Source organism: Coloeus monedula (genome assembly GCF_965178545.1).
Source record: "Coloeus monedula genome assembly, chromosome: 26".
NCBI classification, from domain to species: domain Eukaryota; kingdom Metazoa; phylum Chordata; class Aves; order Passeriformes; family Corvidae; genus Coloeus; species Coloeus monedula.
In genome coordinates, this window is record NC_138806.1 from 4,904,162 (window position 1) to 4,923,382 (window position 19,221).

The window sequence follows — 19,221 nt, forward strand, 5'->3', positions numbered from 1 at the left end:
ATTTCCCACTGCTGGTGGCTGGGATGTTGCACTGCAGCTTGGACCGGCTCCAGGGATGTTCCAGCCAGCGCTGCCAGCTCCTGGAATTATCCTGCAGCGCTCGTTCTCCTCCTTGGCAATCCCCCCGGAGCCTCAGCTGCTGGAATCAAGGAGCAGTGTGAAAAATCTCAGTTAGAACATAAATTTAAGACACAGTGAGTCCCCGGCTCCCAGTGTTGCCTGACATTGTGAAGTGTGGCTGTTCTAGGGACCCAAACCCCAGAAGGTAAACGAAATAATCCGATTTATTGATTCTTTCAAAGCTCGTTTTCAGCCCCCTGTGATTTTGGAAAAGCCTGAGGCACGGACATTTTCACGGGGCAATACTGTACCATTTCTTTTTATATCACACATAGAGACATTATATTAAATTAAGCCTTGCACCAGCTCAGTGCTGCAGGAAAAGAAGGGTTTGAAGCATCACTTTGGTGCTTTTAATCTTTGATTTGGTCCCACACAAGCACACGTATCAGTAATTATCACCCTAAAGGAGCGGTGATGATCCTTTCAGTAACAGCCCTGTAACTTCGGTGTTCTGTTGAATAATTAGTGTGACAAATTAAAACGATGTTGTTAATTACTGTAGCTTGTACCCTCACATGTAATTCCCCAAGAATTCCCTTTCAGAGCTGTTTTCCTCCCTTGCTGTGTCTGCCCCCTCAGATGTGCCCCCAGTGCTTTTGTCTTTTCCTCCTCCAAAATCAGCTGAATCCTGCATTCCCCCAGACATTATTTATACTTTTCAACACATAAATTATTAGCTAGAACACATTTTATTCCTTATGTACTAAAAGTTATTGAGCAAATCGCTTTCACTGCCCTGAATCCAAGCAGCTTATCCTACGCACAGACGAGATTTTCACACTCTCTGTGTCTCCAAGGGAGTCATTTCCTCTCAGCCTCATCCTGGGAGCCTTTTCCTCCTCAGAAAATCAGACTTTAATATTTTTGGTTGTTTTTTTTTTTCCCTCCAGGTTAAATTGATGGGAACACCGGAACAATGACCTCGAGCGCAGGGAGCAGCTGCACCTCGACCCTCGGGCAGAAACAGAGGCGGAGCAGCCGCCGCTCCTGCCACACCCCGGGCAGGGACTGCCAGGCTCTGTCAGCACTGGGGGATTTCCAAACCCTTCCCTTAGAGATCTTCCAAATGATGTTGAATTATCTCTCAGGTGAGGAGTTGATCAGAAACCTCAACGTCTGAAAATTACCATCGATTTTTTTTTTCATCTACAAAGCCTTAGCATTCAAAATGCTGTTGCTTTTAAGCAGTTAAAGTCATTTTATGTGGCTTTGACGCTGAATTTTCGTCTTTTAAGCATGGGAAAACAACTGACCAAAATTTCAATGATGGTTACAATCTATTTGAAGTTGGGTTTTGCTTATCAAATGTGAAAATTATTCCTTAGATCTGTCAGTTCCTAATTACTCCAGTTTGCTGGCAAAGGAGATCAACAGTAATTAATTTTTGTTTTATTTATAAATCTCATTTCTTGGCCTGTTTTTGAAGTCAGAAGAAGTTATTGACTCGTGATCAGCATTTTCCCTTGCAGTAGGGATTTAGGAGTGTCCTGGGCTTTGCTTTTCCAGTGAAGGACATCAGCATGCTGAGCATGGTGTCCAAAACCATCAGCAGCCGCCTGATTAATTACATCTCCACCTCGTCAGGGACCCGCCGGCTCCTGCTGCAGGACTTCCACAACCTCGAACTCCCCGGCAGGAAAGAAGGAGCCTCCATTCTGGAGCACTACAAATCTCTAGGTGAGAGCAAAACTCACTCAAAAGCTTTCTCCTGGTGTGTGCGTTAACAGAGAAACGCTGAGGATGTGGCCCAAATCCTCCGTGCAGAACGAGGAGCCAAACAATTCCTTCCCACACCGAAGAATTGCCTGAAATCCTTCCAAAACCTCTGAGTTATGGAAAAAACCCTGCGTGTCCTGCCTCCTCTGGGTGTCCTTTTTCCAGAGAGCAGGCAGAGGATCAGCTTGCAGGAGGAGGTGTTTCCAAATTCCCTCTGTTTGGAACCCGGCGCTGAGAAGCGCAGAGGGAACCGAGGCTCCCAGGCCCCGGGCAGCCAAAGGAATGCGGCTGCTCAGCCCGCGGGGTCTCCCTTTGGAGCAGCTCACATTCCTCAGGCTGGGAAATGCAGCCCTTAAGCCCAGCCTAACTCCGGAGTGACCAACACCGGCTGCCTTGCTCGTTTTTAAAGCACGTTGGTCCTGATTCGCTCAACATTCTTCTGTCAGGGGAGGAAACGAAATTAAAACATCAGTGGGTCCATAGTTACTGTTCCCTGTCTGATAAAAAAATGTGTGTTTGACAGAGAAATAAATGCCAGGGTTAGAGGGAGAATTGTAAATATGGGTTGAACTGCAGACATTAAGTAAAGGCATTAAAGATATTAAATAGAGACCTTAAAGACATTAAATAAAGGCATTAAAGACATTAAATGAAGGCCTTAAAGGCATTAAATAAAGGCATTAAAACATCAGCTCACACAAGGTAAAGGAGAGCTGTTAAAATAATTCAGAACGAAAACCTGCAGTAAGCAAACCATGGATGTTTTGAGCTATCTTAAAATACCTTTTAAAATTAATCTTAGTCTTTCCTTTTTAAAATGAAGCCTGAAACCTAGAAATCCTTAAAAAAAAAATAAAAATCAGAATCAGTCTGGGCTTTGTAATAATCTCACCCAAAATGGCACCTTGTTATTCAAATGTAGGTGTGAACCCACCCCTGCAGGAGCTGTAGGAGTCAAACACAACCTTTTCAAAACACAAACCCATTGGCTGCGGTTGTGTCACGGTGGGAGGCTCAGGGGAGCGTCTCTGGTAGGGCTGGCTGCAAAATCAATATTTACATTGCAGCAGGAAAAAGCTGGAGTCAAAAAGCACCTTTTGCTCGAGCCTTTTCCCACTCCACGGGGTTTTCCCCTCACGGGTGGCTCCATCCTGGAGTGCAGCTAAGCTGTCCTAACAGCTGCTCCTCGGGGAGTGCTCTCCAAAGTCTGATCTAGTCAATAAAAAATGGACTTGGCTGAGCTCTGGAGCAGATCCGAGGCTGATGAATAAATTATGGCTGTCGTGCAGGAATGCTGACACGCTCTGAGGGAGGGAAGAGTCACTTCAGAATCACAGTAAATCCACAAAGCACTTTCTGACCTTGGGAAAAAAAAAAAAAAAAAGGATGTATTTTTAGGATGGGATTTTTTTCTGGAGAAAAATCTCCTTTTTTTTTTTTTTTTTTCTCTTTCCCCTTGGGAAGCTCCAAGCTTTTCAGTGGATTCCTTGATTAATTAACAAGCAGCATATATATATATATATATATATATATATATATATATATATTATTCTGGTGAAAGGCTTTGAGTGCAAGCTGTTAACCCAGTTTTTATCAGGAGTGTGGAAGGAATTCTGCTCAACAACCAGCTGTTCCCTGGGATAACAAGCTCCAGACTCTGACATCCCAACCATGCCTGTATAGGAAAAGAAATTTCCCTCTCTGCTACATTTTACATTAGGAAAATCCAGAATATTTGCTTTTTAGAACATGTGGCTATCCTGAAAAAAACTTGGGGATGATGTAAGGGGAAAACCAGCTTTCCCCCAGGGTGCTTTTAGAAGAGGTGCAACAAGTTCACATTTCTGTGCAATATTTTGAACAGCTGTAATTCCCAAACCAATGTAGTCATTTCAATCCAGCTCCAACTGTGAGTAACGGGGGCTTTAAACAACACCATAAACAAGTTACAGCGGGTGCAGGAAGCTGGAAACTCCCTGAAAACCTTCCTCTGGGGAAAGATGGCCTTGCTGCCCCTACTCCAAACACAAACCACTGCTCCTTTCACTTTGGAGTAGCAGCTTTTTCTCTGTGCCTGCATTTTCAGGCTGTATTTTTTTTTCTGAGGATGCTCCAGCGGTGTCTGAGCATCCCCAGAGCTGTGTGTGTTTGACCCCTCTGCCCCAGGGCTGCTGCTCAAGAGGTGCACCCTGCTGTTGCCCACCAGGGACAGGCTCAAGTACGTGCACAAGGTGCTCTCAGGGGTAAGTACTCGAGGGGATGTGCACAAAATACTCTCAGGAGTAAGTCCACCTTCCTTCCAGCAGCATTCCTCACTGTCCTTTGTGCTTACAACACTTATTTCCACAAGGTCATTTCCTCTGGGATGGTCTCCAGTGACACCAGGACAAGAGGACATGGCCTTAAGCTGTGCCAGGGGAGGTTTAGGCTGGACATGAGGAAAAAATTCTTCATAGAAAGAGTGATTGGGCACTGGAATGGGCTGCCCAGGGAGGTGGGCACTGTCCCTGGAGGTGTTTAACAAAAGGCTGCGTGTGGCACTCGGTGCCATGGTTTAGTTGATGGGGTGGGGTTAGGTCATAGGTTGGACTTTATGTCCTCAAAGTTCTTTTCCAGCCTCGTTAATTCTGTGATTCTGTGAATCTTTGCTGGAGTTTATCACCACTGAATAATCAATTTATTAATTTGGAATCAGTCTCTTCATAATATCAGTACCAAACTCCAGCATGTTGGAGGCTGTTCCACTGAGACCCCACCTTCCCAGGCTGGTGGTTCTCTGCTCGTCATCATCTCATGGGCTACTAAAGCTCTGCACAGCCCCTTCATGGAAATTTCCCTCCCTGAAAATAAGGTTTTTCCTCCCCAGATTGGAAAAAATCAGATTTTTCTTCTCCAAACCCTTTTATACACCCACAGTTTTGACTCAATGCTAAACCCTAAAGCAGCTACCACAACTCATTCCAGCAACTCAGTTCCATAACATTCCCATAACTCACACAAGGAGGGGAGGGAATCCTTCCGAACCTCTCTGCTTTGAGGGACACAAGGAGCACAGAGAATTTTCAATCACAGCAATGAACTCATGGTCCACGAGGACAAACCACTGCTGTTTGCACTTGCAGGTTTCCTGTTTCAAGCTGAATGGTTGTGCCAGTCCCCTGCACTGCCTGGGGTTACAGTGCTATGGGGTGTTCTTACAGGTACAGTATCCCCATGGACAGAAAATTAAGGCAGTTTTCTAAATTCATCTGTGTCTTGCAAGGTTTTTAGAAGTATGAGCTGGTTTGGGGTGTAGGGGAGGGGGGTGGTGGTTATTCACACAGTTCCTGAGTTTTCTTTCTGGTGCTGCAAGTTGCTGATTTGACTCCTGAGGATTCCTTGGCCTGGATTTCTTTCCCAACCAGTCTGGGTTTTGATTAGCAATTTATTACTTAAGGAGGAGAGAAGGGGAGTGTTTTATCACACAGCTCCAAATTCACAGGCCAAGAGCAGAGATGCTTTCGTTTCAAGGGAAATGGCTCCACACATCAGAGGTCAGAACAGTTTCTGTTTGTGGTAGCTTAAAATTAATGTAAACAAACTTTAAAATTAAAATCCTCTCTTAGCAGAGCAGGTGATTATTGGTGCAGGGACATTTTGTAGCAAATACCTTCCACTTAAGATTCACAAATCAGATTTTGGAACACCCTCAGCAGCTTTTAGTTCTGGGAGGCATCAATCTGACGAATCCCTGCTTTCTAATGCTTCAAATTTTGTTAGAAAGTTTCTTTTCTGGCCAATTTCAGTATCAAGGCCTTAAGCACCGCCTGAGGCAGGCAATGCCTTCCCTGCCCTCCTCAGACACCTCACTCAGGTACAACCCTTCCCTCCCTCTCCTGAGAACCTGCAGGACCAATTGTGTTTATCTGCTGTGAGCACTGGCACTGTGAACCGAATTTCTGCTCAATCTCCTCGTTTTCACCCCATTTTCCCTCCCCTCCAGATCCTGACAGCAGGCTGGGATGAGCTCGAGTGCCACCGGGTGTTTAACTTCCTCTGGGAGCTGAGCAACTTAGCCAGGAAAGTGCAGACAGTCGTCAGCAGCAAACCAGGTAACTCAGAGCAGCCAGCAGTCCCAAAACCCAAAATGTGCCAGCACGGAGAGGGCAGGAAATGGCTCCTGATTGCTGCAAACAGAATGTGGGTGGGACTGAGGGGGTTCCTGACTCTGCTGTGTGTTCTGTGGGCATCCTACAGCGAGTTCTTGGCCTTCATCTCGATGGACACAGCTGTTTTCCCTTCACCAAGAGCCTTTGTCTCTGCAGTGAAGAGATTTGTTTTGAGAGGCCTTTAGGGGTTTTATAAATCGTTGCATTATCAATCCAAGTCATCAGTTGTGTCTCTACATCATGGATTTGAATCTTTCCTACCCTACAACAGTGAAATCAATGGGAAAGGAGCCCACTCAGAAAGAAAATGATGCAGCAAAAAGCGAGGTTTAACATTTCTGAACCCCAACACTGACGGCACAAACGCCTCCCAAGAAATTCTCCCATTTCCCAACACAGAACAGGGAATTTCTGTGGAACACTTCACCCACACCCATCTCACCCTTCCAATATCGCCAAAACCCAGAAACCAAACCCCACCGCTTGCGGAGGATCCCAGAGGGTGCATCCACAGATGCCACCACCTGAACTGGGGCAAAGCAACCAAAACCAGCCAAATTCAGGCAGTAAGAGATGAAAACCGAATTAAACACGTTAAGAACCCGCCCCCCTTTCCCTTGCTATGAAGAAGCGATGCTTTGAACGGAGGGAGGCTCGGGAATTGCTGAGCCCAGCCCGTTTCCCAGGCAGTGCCCGCAGGCTGGAGCTGCGGATCCGCCTCTACTGCCGGGGGGTGCTGCTGTCGCCCGGGAGCCACCGCAGCGACTCCGCCTTCTGGCTCACGCGCATCCTCAAGCCCTGGCCCATGGTCAACCAGGCCCGCCTGCTCTACATCATCTTCGGGCCCGTGTCGTCCCTCGATGGTGAGCGCAAAGGGTGGGCCCCGGGGAGGAGATTTTCTTGCAGGAAAACCCCCAAAAATGTGGTTGTGTTGGAATAATGGAGTCATGGAATGGGTTGGGTAGGAAGGGAGTTTAAAGCCCATCCAGTGCCACCCCTGCCATGGGCAGGGACACCTTCCACTAGCCCAGGGTGCTCCCAGCCCTGTCCAGCTTGTCCTGGGACGTTTCCAGGGATCCAGGGGCAGCCACAGCTGCTCTGGGAATTCCATTCCAGCCCCTCCTCGCCCTCACAGGGTCCTCCCTGTGAGGAAGGAAAGGAAGAAAGGGAAGGAATTCCTTGCTAAAACCCAATCTAAACCTGCCCTCTGTCAGTGTGAAGCCATTGAATTGCCTAGGAAAAAATTGCTCCTCTCAAGCAGACATCACTAACACACATAAAATACATCAAATACACACACACAGAGTTATAAGTTACAATTCAAGTGAAGAGATTAAATGGCACCTCTGTTCCTCTATTCTCTCCTGCTTGGAGTAGACTTAAATCCATCTCCAAGAAGCACCCATTTCCCTGAAGGAAAACACGTTTCCTCACTTAATTATTAAATCTGGGTTTCTTTAAGTTTGGCTCACGCTGCAACTCCCACTAAAATGACAGATGGGAAAGAATCACAAAGCCTCGGTGGTGTCACCTGAATTCCCCTCCTCTGCCCCTGCTGTGAGGCTCAGTTTAGCAACTTTCTTGTTTAATAAATGTCACTTACTAGCAGTTGTGATTGATATATCGCTCAGGACACGTGGTCTGGCAGAAAATGATAGAAGGACCGACAGATGAGACCAGTCTGAAGGGTTTAGCTGATGCAATTAAGCTGCTGTATGGCACAGAAGCTAGAGAATGGACAGCAGATGATGTTATCAGTCTTGTGGATGAGCTGTCAGGTGTGGTTTTGCCTTTATCATTAATCCATGGGATTACAGATCCTCACGTCCTCCAAATCCAGCTCTGTGCCACAAAATTCCTCGCAGTAGCTGTGCCTTGGTTGGAAAAGTCACCACACTGGTGATGAGAGAAAGTCCCTTACACATCCAGGCTGTCTTTCCCCATGGAGAAATCTTTTAAGAATCCATGGAGACCTTTAAAACTCAAATCTTGCCTTGAATTATTGAGGAAACATTGTCCAAATGCGGAGTTTGCTCAGGCCAAATTCTCCTGAGCAGTTTTAACAGCTACACTGAGAGTTTTGGCTGAGGTTGTGTCACAGAGTTGGTGTGGAGAGCTCTGGTTGTTGCTGGCAGGGATTATTTGTGCCGTTTCACTGCTCCTCTTGTTGCTCAGAAGTGACTGAAATCCTCTCTCTCTCCATCATGACAAAGTGATTCCCCAGGAGTGGCTGATGGAGAACAACGCTCGGCTCCTCCTCCTGAGTGGGAACAGCATCTGCTTCACCTTCCTGGCCAGCAAAGCTGTGAATGGCAGAGCTGCAGAGCTGGCCAGGCTCATGGTCTTCATGGCCCTGGTGAGTACAACTCAGCACAGCCTCTTTACCCCCAAATTTGCTGTCTCAGGCTGGAAAATCTTCCCCACCCTCTCCCACACACCAGGAATAAATCCAGCCAGAAGATGGGTGCTCTTCCACCCTCTCTGCTCCCTGTGCAGCAAGCCTTGAGGAGAAGCACCACCAGCAAAAGGTTCAGAATTCCCAGAATTCAGCTGGCCTTGGACACTGCCAGGGATCCACAGCTGCTCTGGGCAACAAAAATAACCAATCAATGTCATAATTGGGAAGAAATATTTATTTTAAATTGCTTCTCTTGCTAAGAGATTCCTGGTGCCATGGATGGTGAAACCAGGAGTGTTTTAAAATCTATCCCACCTCTGTGTCCTTGTCACAACCCCTGATTTTCCAGGCTGTGGCACAACTGATCCAGAGCCAATAGGGAATGCTAAGATTTGATTTTGCATCATAAAAGGTGTGGTTTTAATCCTTCCTTTGCCCTCCAGGTGTGTGAGAAGGACCTGTACTGCATGGACTGGGCAGTGAAAATGATGCAGAAGGTCTGCAGGGTTTTCAGCACCCCCTGGGAGAGAAACAACTTCCTGCAGTGCCTGGAGAACACCTTTGCTCACATGTTCATGGACATGCTGCAGGCAGTGCTGGCCGGTAAGGCTCGGCCCGTGGGCCTGGACCAGCTCCTGCATCAGGTTCTGGAGCTGCCCACAGCACCCAGGAACAGCCTGGCCTTCCCTCCCTCCCCAGGCAGGGCAGTCCTGCAGAGCCTGAGGGGTTTGATAACATAAAACCACAGAATTCCAGACTGGTTTGGGTTGGAAGGGACCTTAAAGCTCATCCCATCCCACCCCTGCCATGGGCACGGACACCTCTCACTGTCCCAGGCTGCTCCAGGTCCCGTCCAGCCTGGCCTTGGGCACTGCCAGGGATCCAGGGGCAGCCACAGCTGCTCTGGGCACCCTGTGCCAGGGCCTGGCCACCCTCACAGGGAAGGATTCCTTCCCAAAATCCCCTCCAGAGTCCATTTCTCCATCTGTAAAAGAGCAGCGGTGATACCTGGATCTGTAAAGTTCTGGAATCCCAGAAGGATTTAGGTTGGAAGGGACCTCAAAGCTCATCCCATTCCACTCCTGCCATCCCTGATCCTGATCCCTGGGCAGGTCTTTCACTGCCTCATAAAGCAAATCCAAATCCAAGTAAGTACAAGGAGCAGATGGGTTTGGAGCAGAATCATGGAATGGTTTGGGTTGGAAGGGACCTTAAATGCCATCTAGTCCCATGGGCAGGGACACCTCCCACTATCCCAGGTTACTCCAAGCCCCATCCAGCCTGGCCTTGGACACTTCCAGGGATCCAGGAGCAGCCACAGCTTCTCTGGGCAGCAAAAATAACCAACCAAGTGTCATAATTGGGAAGAAATATTTATTTTAACTTACTTCTCTTGCTAAGAGATTCCTGGTGCCATGGATGGTGAAACCAAGAGTATTTTAAAACCCATCCCACCAGAAAGCTGGGCCCAAAGTCCCTTTGGGCTGAGCCTAAACATGCACCAGCTGCAGCTGCTGCCCTGCTGGAGCCTCAGGGCCGATGGTGGAGCTGAGCTGGAGCGAGGAACACCCTGCTCAGCTCATCCTTGTCCTCACACAGAGCTGTTGCTGTCTGTCTGTGGCCAGGCTGGTGGAGGAACCCGGGAGATCCTCCTGTGTTCCCTCCCAGCTGTGCTGCCATCAGGGGCAGAGGCTGCTGCTAAATCCCAGCACACCGCACAGGCTGCTGCTTCCCTCTGCTGAGAGCTCTGCCTGGGGAAGATTCACCTCCAGAGATGAACTGGGTACAGTGTTCAGTTTCACTCCTCCTTTTCCATGGTTTCTGTGCCCTGGCAGGGGAGCGGGACGAGGAGGACAGCAGCTTCCTGAACCTGTTCCACCTGGTGAATGCCCAGGCCAGCTTCCACAAGGAAATCCTCTACCTGGCCATGAGCAACAACAGCAGCACCACCTGAGTTCCATGGACCCTCCCTCCACTCCTGCTGGATTTCTCTTCCTTTTCCTTTGAACGTTTGCAAAGAAGTGTCTGATTATTCCTTAAATTCCCATCCCAGTAAGAGCTGGAGTGGCACAAGTTGGGACCACCAGTGTCAGTCCAGCTGAGTGAGCTCATGGAGGGCTTGGGGAGTGCAATTCCATTCCGTGTGCTCTGCTCCTCCAGGGAAGAGGGCTGGGGCCTCTCCGTTGGGAACACCAACTGCCTTCTTTTCCCACTGTGCGTGTTTGCACACACAATAAAAACGACGTGGTTTCCATATTTGATGTGCAGACACCGAGTGAAGCTCGTGTTATCTTAGCCCAGAACCCAAAACATTCTGCTCTCTTCAATTTGTTTTCTCTTGGGAGTCGGAGGAGAAAGGCAGGGGCGGGATTTGAGGAGCTGCATTTTTCCAGCTTGCCAGGGTCTCTAACACAGGCTCTGTGACAGAAGTGCAGTTTGTACATTCAGCTTCAGCAAAAAGTGATTTCTGAGCACAATCCCAATGCTTTGATCTACCAAGGCATTTTTTCCTCTCAATCTCCAGGTTTTTATAGAGCAGAAGAAACTTCCAATCTCTCCCCCTGCTCCAGGTACCAACTGCTGAAGCGTTTTAGGATTTAGCCAAGTTGAAGACCCCCATTAACCACATTAAATTAGAACTCTGCTTCATTAAATGGATAAGTGTTTGCTGCTTAGAGAAGGGTTTGATTTTCTGCTCTGTTGCCTTCCAGACAAACCCATGTGACAGCAATAAAAGGCACTCCCGCTCTGTGTGCAGTTTGCAGCCTCCAGGTTACTGAAGAGCCGCTTTCCCCACCTCAGTGCTCCCTTTCCAAACCTCTCAGGCTTCCTTCAGCACCAGCTTTTCCCACATTTACCTCGGGAAGTGTGGGAACAGCTGAAGTGGGACCGATTTATCTCAGCTGCCCCCACCTGCTCCCATCGGCAACAACCTGGGAGCAGCTCGGGAATTGCTCTGAAGTTTGTGCGCTAAAAATCCTCGCCACCTTTGTGGAATACACGATTCTAGGCAGGATTTTACTCCGGGCCATCCATCGGTCTTTGCAGGTGCCGGTAGATGGCGGAGGTGAAACCTTCCCTGAGCGCGGCAGCTGCTGGAAAATGCTGGGACCATCCCTTTTTTCCCTTGGCTGGCTGAAGGTGATGTTTAAGGGCGCTGCAACGCCGCGGTTGTGCTGTGCGTGATTTCTGAAGGGAAAGAAATTCCAGGCTCTACTTTCTACTCCGGGAACCGAACGTGGCCGGACTGATCCCCAAAGAACCCAAAATACGAGGAGAAAACACACTCGGAGTGAGAACAGCGACGGGAAAACGCCGCCAGGAAGCCGCCGAGGCGGAATCTCCAGCCCAGCTCCTCGTCTCTCCCTTTTATCCTCAGGAATCACTCCAGATAAATAATCCCGGCAGACGGGAGCAGGAAAAGGGAGCAGAGCCCGGCGCTTTGTGTGTCCCTGTCCCGCCGTGTCCCGGGGCATTCCCGGCCCCGGGGCCGCAGCGGCCATAAATTCCAGCCGGGCACAAGGGGAGCTTTTATGGGAGCGCAGCCACACGGGAAAAGGGAGCTCTTTGATTCCCTGGAGCAGCCGGCGGGGCTGGAATGTCAGCACGGAGCGCCGGCTCCTCATCAATTATTGATGGCTTTATTAATTGTCATTAACTGCCCCGGCTCTGGCTCTCCCGGCGGCTCGGGGGTGGGGGGGGGGAGGTGCTTGGTGATGGTTTTTGCCTCATTTCCATCAAAATTCCCAAAGGCCTGAAGCCCAATCCCGCCCGGTTTGGGATGAACTGGGAAATAACCCCAGCCCTGCACCCTCCTTTTCCAGTTCCCCCCTGGATCAGCTCTCACAATTTAACACCGAGGAGGGTCCAGGTCCAGAGCAGCTGGGATGGCGGTACTTGAGAAAAGGGAGATTTTCCTTCTGCTGCCAGATTGGAACTGCTGGAACTGTGGGTTCCAATCCCTTTTCCCACCCCTCCTCGCCTCCCAGCCCGGAGCTGGCCGGTTTGGGGGTGCAGGAAGGGATTATCCTGCAGAGCTGGCAGCTCTGTAGGGCCTGGGAGTCAGAGAAAAGGATCGCTCCTGGCTTCACACTCAGCGGAGTTTCCATTCCACGCATTCCTCCTTACTCACTCTCCCCTCATCCCCACAGATGTCGGCTCCACTCACAGCCTCGGCAGGGGAGGTTATTGAGAACATGACTTATGCCTGCAGAAATTCCTCCCGGAATATTTCAGGCTCCTGATTCCCGGCTATATTTGGTGGTGGGGTGAGGGAGCAGCGTTTCCTCACCTCCAGGGCTCAGTGGGAGGGATCGCTCCGGGTGGCTCCAGGAACACGCTCGGGATGCAATCCCCAGCTTGGAGTTTCTCTCAGGAGTTTTACTGGCAGGAAATCGCAGAGTCAATCATTCAACTGGCAGCACTGACCACATCCAGCATTCCCAGGCTCTGAAATCCCTCTTTTTTTATCCTGTGAACACCCTCTCCTGAAAGTCTCACCAGCCCATTCCAGCATTTCCTGCTCTCCCTGGATCCCGTTCTCTCACACTCTTGTGTGGTGGTTCCATGGATAATAAAGGAGCACAAAGTTCTTCCCATTATGGGTATTTCAGGTGTTTGTTGCTTAAAAAATTATAAAACCCTGGGAGACACCAGGAATATGAAAATTTTGCCTTCTAGGAGGGTGAAACTTTCAGTCGCTGCCCGTGAGTGGCAGTGGGAGGTCAGGGATTGATGCAGGGCTTCATAAAAGAACAAGAAAAATCCTCCTGATGCCCCAAGCACCTTCCCAGGCCTCTCCAAGCAGAGGGAAAATGAAGCTCTGAAATGTTCTTTCCATCCCGCAGAAATTTCCATCGTGGTAAAAATGTTCCTTTTCCCATCCAAGGCCTCCTGGAGCTTCTCCAAACACCACCGAGGGACCTGAGTGAGGAGTGGGGATGCTCAGGGACCCTCCAAAGGGGAGAGGCTGGTGGGGACCCCACCCTGCCTGGAGCAGGGACCCTCCCCAGGGACTGTTGGGGGACACAGGGGTGCCTCAGCCTGGATTCCCAATCTCTCAGCATTCCCGGGATGTCCTGGATCCCTGTGCACTCACGGAGTTTGTCCCTGGAGCCGCGTGTCCCCCATCCCCATCCACGCAGTGACACCAGCAGCCATGTTCCCTCTGCCATGTCCTTCCTCTTTATTCCACTCCCTGAACACTGTTCATTAAAAATAGAAGCGATTTCCTAAAATTAAGCCCAAACGACTTCGGATGCGCTCGCGCCGAGGGGACAGGACACGAAGGGGGGACAGGACACAAAGAGGGGACAGGACCCTTCGCATCCCCCTGGGAACACCGCGTGCGTCACCGGGAGCATCCCAGGACCTGACCGCGGGAAGGACACAGGTCCTGGCAGCGCGAATAACCCAGATCCTGACAGCGGTCCCCTCCTCTGTCCCCTCATTCCCTCCCCGGCCCCGCCGGCTCCGTGGCCGCTCCGTGCTCCGCGCTGGGCTCGCAGAGGTTAACGCTGTTCCAGAAGGCTCCGAGGGACACGCACCGGGCGGAGGCTGCGGGAGAGAAAGGAGAGGCTGTGGCAGAGAAAGGGAAAGGAGAGGCCGGTGTGAGCCGGGCCCGGAGCTGCCGGAGCCGCGGGGATGGAGCAGCTCCGTGCGGGAGCCGCGGGGATGGAGCAGCTCCGTGAGGGAGCAGCGGGGATGGAGCAGCTCCGTGCGGGAGCAGCGGCCGCAGCCCCCCCTCATCCCGGGACCCTCCTTTGGCTCCTTAGGAATGACGCAGCCGGGATCCCGCCCGGTTTCTCCCCGGAGCTGTTCCGTTTCTCCCTCTCTCGGAAACAGAAGCCACTCGAGCGGGCTGATGAATCCGGCCGGGAGAGCCCGGCAGCTGCACAGTGGCCAGGGCTGAGTGGCCCGGTGTAAAATCACCCCCGCTGCCCCCCTTCCAGCCCAGGCAGCCAAAGCCAGAAGCACCGACCCCAAATCTGCCCCCCGCCTCCCTCCCCGCGCATTCCTCCCCAGAAATTCACACCTGGTGGGGCGAGGAGCTCACCTGGCCGCCGCTCGGGTGGCGAGGCTGCTGCTCAGCCGCATCTTCCGCAGCGGCTCTCTAGAGCATGTAGATGATGTAGGACAGGATCACCAGGCCGATGATGGCGAAAAACATCAGGATGAAAATGTCCAGCATGGTGAGGGAGGGAGGGAGGGAGGAGGCGGCGGCGGGGCAGGGGCTGCCGAGCTCCGGACAGGGCTCCGGACAGGGCTCCGGACAGGGCTGCTGGGCAGAGCCGCCGCTGCGTCCTCCCCTCCCCGGCCGAGCGCGGCTCGCTCCGCTCAGGATGCAGAGATGATGCCGGAGCTGATGGAGCCGCTTTGCAGCGGGCAGGAGGGCGATAAAGCGATCAACACAGGCGGGCAGCCGGGCTCAGCCCGGGCCGCTCTCCCTGCGGGGGGGTTGTTCTGCCCCTGCCCCTTCCTTCTCAAAGCGCTCCCCACTTCAGGGGGTGCCCCCGGGAATGTGCCCCCCCCCCCCCTTTGGAGCTGGGAACGGGCCCATCCTTTGGAGAAAGGAGGGAAAACGAGCGCTGGCCGTGGCCAAGCTACACCAGGACCCTGAACCACCTTCCTTGGTGCTCCTGGGCTGCCCCAGCACCGCCCTTTGTCACGCACGGAGCCGCTTTGTTTTCCTCTCTTTTTTTTACCGGCGCTGTTGATAAACAACATCCTTCCCTCCACACCCGCCAGATTTTTGTTCCCCCGCTGTTTAAAACCCTGCTGAAAATCCCACCTGCTGAATTCCCAGGGCTCCATGGAAACCCCTTGGCTGCAGTCGGGCTCCAAAACACATCCCCGGGCTTTCCAAAAGCAGGGGCTGAGCCAAGGAGCTGCATCCCAGGCGGATCCCCAGGGATGCCAGCGTGTCCCAGCCTCAGGCGAGATGAAAATCCCAGCTCTGGAAGCCTCCCCTGGTCCCGAAGAAGCAGAAAAGCAGCCGGAAAAGCGGCCGCAATCAAAGCCAGCACAATCAGCAGGTAAAAATTAAACTTTTATTTTCGATCCGAGTAAACCGGGAAGAGAATCGGTCGGGTTTTTCCATTCCGTGGGTTTAAAAAATTTTTTTTGGATAAAAAGGCCAAATAACATTATTATTATTATTATTTTTAATAGTGGTGGGTGCTCAACCCAGGAAGGACACAAGGACAAAACCCCAATCAAGCGACGGATCCCGAGGAAAACACGTTCTAAGCTCAGCACTGAGACGCAACCGGGGAAGCTGGGATGGACGAGGTCTATTTTACACGTGATGAGAAGCAATTCTTCAGCTTTTTAATTGTTCTTCTTCCATTTTTTTTCTTCCCCCCCCCCCCCCCCCCTTTATTTATTTATTTATTTTAAATACAGGTTTAGGTGCTTTTCAGCGATGAAAAAAAAAAGGCAAAAAAGTGCATAAGTTGAGAGAAAAGGCAGAAATCAAGCAGTAAAGAGGTTTGTTTCCCATGGCAGGGGAGAAAGGGGGCAGGGCAAGAGAGGGGACAGTTTAGGGACAACGGTTTCAAGGGAACGATTAAAAAAAGGTCTGTATCCCAAAAGGGAATTTCCTGTGTTATTTGGTCCGTTAAAAAAGGGTTTATTCACATTGATGCTCCCCCCCCCCCCTATTCCCGGACAAGAACGTGATTAAGAAGAGGATTTAGCAGGGAGAGGTGGATCCTCCCTGCCCTTGTGCTCCCTGTTTTAGCACCAGCCGGGATCCCCATCCCGGACAGCCCATCCTGGCTGCTCCTGCCACCCTCCGGTGTCACCCTGAATCCCTGTCCTTCTCCCCCCCTCCCACTGCAGCCGGAATTCCCTTTTCCCGGCGGGTCTCTGCCCTTCCCGCTGCCCCTGATCCCGCTCTCCCCAATCCCAGCCCCATCAGCCCCCTGAGGATGGGAGCTGTCCCCAACAGAACCAAGGAATGTCTCACTCAGCCGCTTTGGTCCTGTATTCCCGCTTTTCCTGTGGGAATAGCAAAGGCGGCACTTCCCGCTGGGAATATCCCACCCCACAGTGCAGCCCGGCAAGGGGACATCCCCGCTGCCCCCAGGTCCCGCTCCTGTCACCCCGCAGAGGTTCCCGCTCTTCCCTCCCTGCTCAGTTCCAGTTTTTCCCGACCCCGACCCGCTCCGGGAGCTCCGGAGCCTCGAGGAGACGGGGACAGGGATGTGCTTTGACGTTTTGGTCCATGACACCATCCCAAAGTGGTCCCAAAAGCTGCCACCAGCGCTGGGAATGAGAAGTGCAGGGTGGCTCGGGCTGCCACATCACCCAGGAGGCAACAGGGCCCTCAGGATGGCCCCAGAGTGGTGGCAGCAGCCGGCAGCAGCAGGAGAAAAGCAGGAAAATTCTGGGTGAGAGGAAAAGGTTTTGCCAGGGAACCCCCAGGCCCCGGCCCAGAGGGAGCTGGAGCTGCAGGGGGGGCTCATCCCAGTCCAGGGGGGCTCATCCCAGTCCAGGGGGGCTCATTCCAGTCCAGGGGGGCTCATCCCAGTCCAGGGGGGCTCATCCCAGCCCCAGCCCTCGAGCCAGAGCAGCAGCTCCCAGGAAAAGCCCCACGGCTGCTCCTTCTCCGGAGGGATCGGGACAACCGGAGCCCGAGGCAGGAGCAGCCAGAGCCGCTTCCAGGGCTGCCCAGAGCATGGAATCCCGAGGAGAGAGGTTTTGTTTGAGATTTGAACTGAGTGCTTTCCTGCTTTGAGGTCTGAAGGGAGCAAAGATTGAATGGAAGCTGGGCAGGGGAGCCGGGAGCAGCCGCGGCATCGGGATGAGCCCGAGCCGGGAGCAGCCCGGGATGAGCCGGGGCCGGAGCTGGAGCGGAGCAGGGGGAGCTCCCAGCCCATCCCCGCACCCTCGGGATGAGCACCCCTCACCCCCCCCCCCCCCCCCCCACCTCCACAGCGGGAATTTGGTCCTAATTTGGCCTCTCCCTCCCTTCTCTGGGATCCCAGCGGCTCCCCCCGGCCGGGAAAGGGCTGGAGAGGAGGGACAGCCAGGAGCAGGAAAGCCGCAGCGGTTTGATCCCCACCCTGCGCGGCCCCTCAGGCCCCACGGGGCCACCCCGAAGCAGAATTGGCAAGAGAAACCGGACACGGAGGGGACATCGGGACGCGGCTCCGAGGCCGGAGCGGGCGGGGAGGGGACAAGAGACGCACACACGGGGAGGGGACACGGGCGCGGGCGGGGCCGGGCCGCGTCCCCGGGCTCAGATGGCCTCCACGTAGTTGGCCGGGAGCATCCCCGTGTCCCCCGTGCGCTCCACGGTGCCGTACATCCACCCGTCGTCGATCTGCTGCACGTTGATGATGGTGTCCCCGTCCTGGAACGACACCTCGTCCTCGTCCGCCGCGTTGTAGTCGTAGACGGCGCGGAAACGCTTCTGTGGGGACACGGGGCACGGCCCCAGGGGACACTGGGGTCACTGAGCAACCCCAGGGGACACAGGGGTCACTGAGCAACCTCAGGGGACACAGGGGTCACTGAGCAACCTCAGGGGACACTGGGGTCACTGAAAAACCCCAGGGGACACTGGGGTCACTGAACAACCTCAGGGGACACAGGGGTCACTGAAAAACCCCAGGGGACACTGGCACACCCTGAGGGACAGGGGGGTCACTGGCACAGCCCCTCCCGAGTGACACAGGGGTCACTGGGGTCACTGGGGTCACCGGCACAGCCCCAGGGGACACAGGGGGCACAGCCCCTCCCCAAGGACAGAGGGATCCCCCCAGGGGTGGGGGGCTGCCGTGGGGCTGCACTCACCCCCCCTCCGGCCGGGGCGTTGCGCTGCGTGGAGGCCGGAGCCGCCGGCTCCTTGTAGCTGTAGGATTGGGACGGCGGCTGCTGCTGCTGGTAAACTGTGGAGGGAAGGGGGGATCCATGAGCTGGGATTGGAGGGAAGGGGGGATCCATGAGCTGGGATTGGAGGGAAGGGGGGATCCATGAGCTGGGATTGGAGGGAAGGGGGATCCATGAAGGGATAGGGGGATCCATGAGCTGGGATTGGAGGGAAGGGGGATCCATGAGCTGGGATTGGAGGGAAGGGGGATCCATGAAGGGATGGGTGGATCCATGAACTGGGATTGGAGGGAAGGGGATCCATGAGCTGGGATTGGAGGGAAGGGGGGATCCATGAGCTGGGATTGGAGGGAAGGGGGGATCCATGAGCTGGGATTGGAGGGAAGGGGGGATCCATGAGCTGGGATTGGAGGGAAGGGGGGATCCATGAGCTGGGATTGGAGGGAAGGGGGATCCATGAGCTGGGATTGGAGGGAAGGGTGGATCCATGAGCTGGGATTGGAGGGAAGAGGGGATCCATGAGCTGGGATTGGAGGGAAGAGGGGATCCATGAGCTGGGATTGGAGGGAAGGGGGGATCCATGAAGGGATGGGTGGATCCATGAACTGGGATTGGAGGGAAGGGGATCCATGAGCTGGGAGGGAAGGAGGGATCCTGAACTGGGATTGGAGCAAAGGGTGGATCCATGAGCTGGGATTGGAGGGAAGGGGGGATCCCTGAACTGGGGGATGTGGAGGGAAGTATGGATCCATGAAGGGAAGGCTGGATCCCTGAACTGGGGGATGTGGAAAAGCCCCTCCTGAGGCTGCCCTGCCTCACCTGGGGCGCTGGGCTGGCCGTGGTGCAGGGGCTGGTGCTGCTGCTCCGCCACTCTCCGGTAGCTGCTGCTCTCCTGGGAATTCCGGCGCTCCGGCTCGGAGCCCTCGCTGGGGCTGGGGCCCATCCGGCTCCGCTCGAACTCCTCGTGGTACTTGATCTGCAGGGTGGGGTGGGAGAGGT

At 53.2% G+C, this 19,221-nt stretch overlaps 2 protein-coding genes across 2 annotated transcripts in view; one reads left to right on the forward strand and one right to left on the reverse strand.

Annotated features, from left to right (window-relative positions):
* Positions 1–1,039: 1,039 nt before the first annotated feature.
* Positions 1,040–10,339, forward strand: FBXO47 (F-box protein 47; the record flags this gene model as incomplete). Its single annotated transcript, XM_082297264.1, has 10 exons — positions 1,040–1,211; positions 1,630–1,800; positions 4,006–4,082; positions 4,962–5,039; positions 5,822–5,930; positions 6,674–6,850; positions 7,619–7,765; positions 8,201–8,343; positions 8,829–8,988; positions 10,221–10,339. 10 exons carry the CDS (start codon positions 1,040–1,042, stop codon positions 10,337–10,339), a joined length of 1,353 nt encoding a protein of 450 aa, XP_082153390.1.
* Positions 10,340–16,336: 5,997 nt separating this feature from the next.
* LASP1 (LIM and SH3 protein 1) overlaps positions 16,337–19,221 on the reverse strand; it is a 29,518-nt gene continuing 26,633 nt past the window's right edge. Inside the window, exons 5-7 of the mRNA XM_082297474.1 lie at positions 19,042–19,198; positions 18,187–18,281; positions 16,337–17,803 (exon numbers count right to left, since the gene is read on the reverse strand). Of these exons, the coding sequence (XP_082153600.1) occupies positions 17,630–17,803; positions 18,187–18,281; positions 19,042–19,198 (426 nt within the window). The 3' untranslated portion in view covers positions 16,337–17,629. The remainder of the gene's footprint in view (positions 17,804–18,186; positions 18,282–19,041; positions 19,199–19,221) is intronic.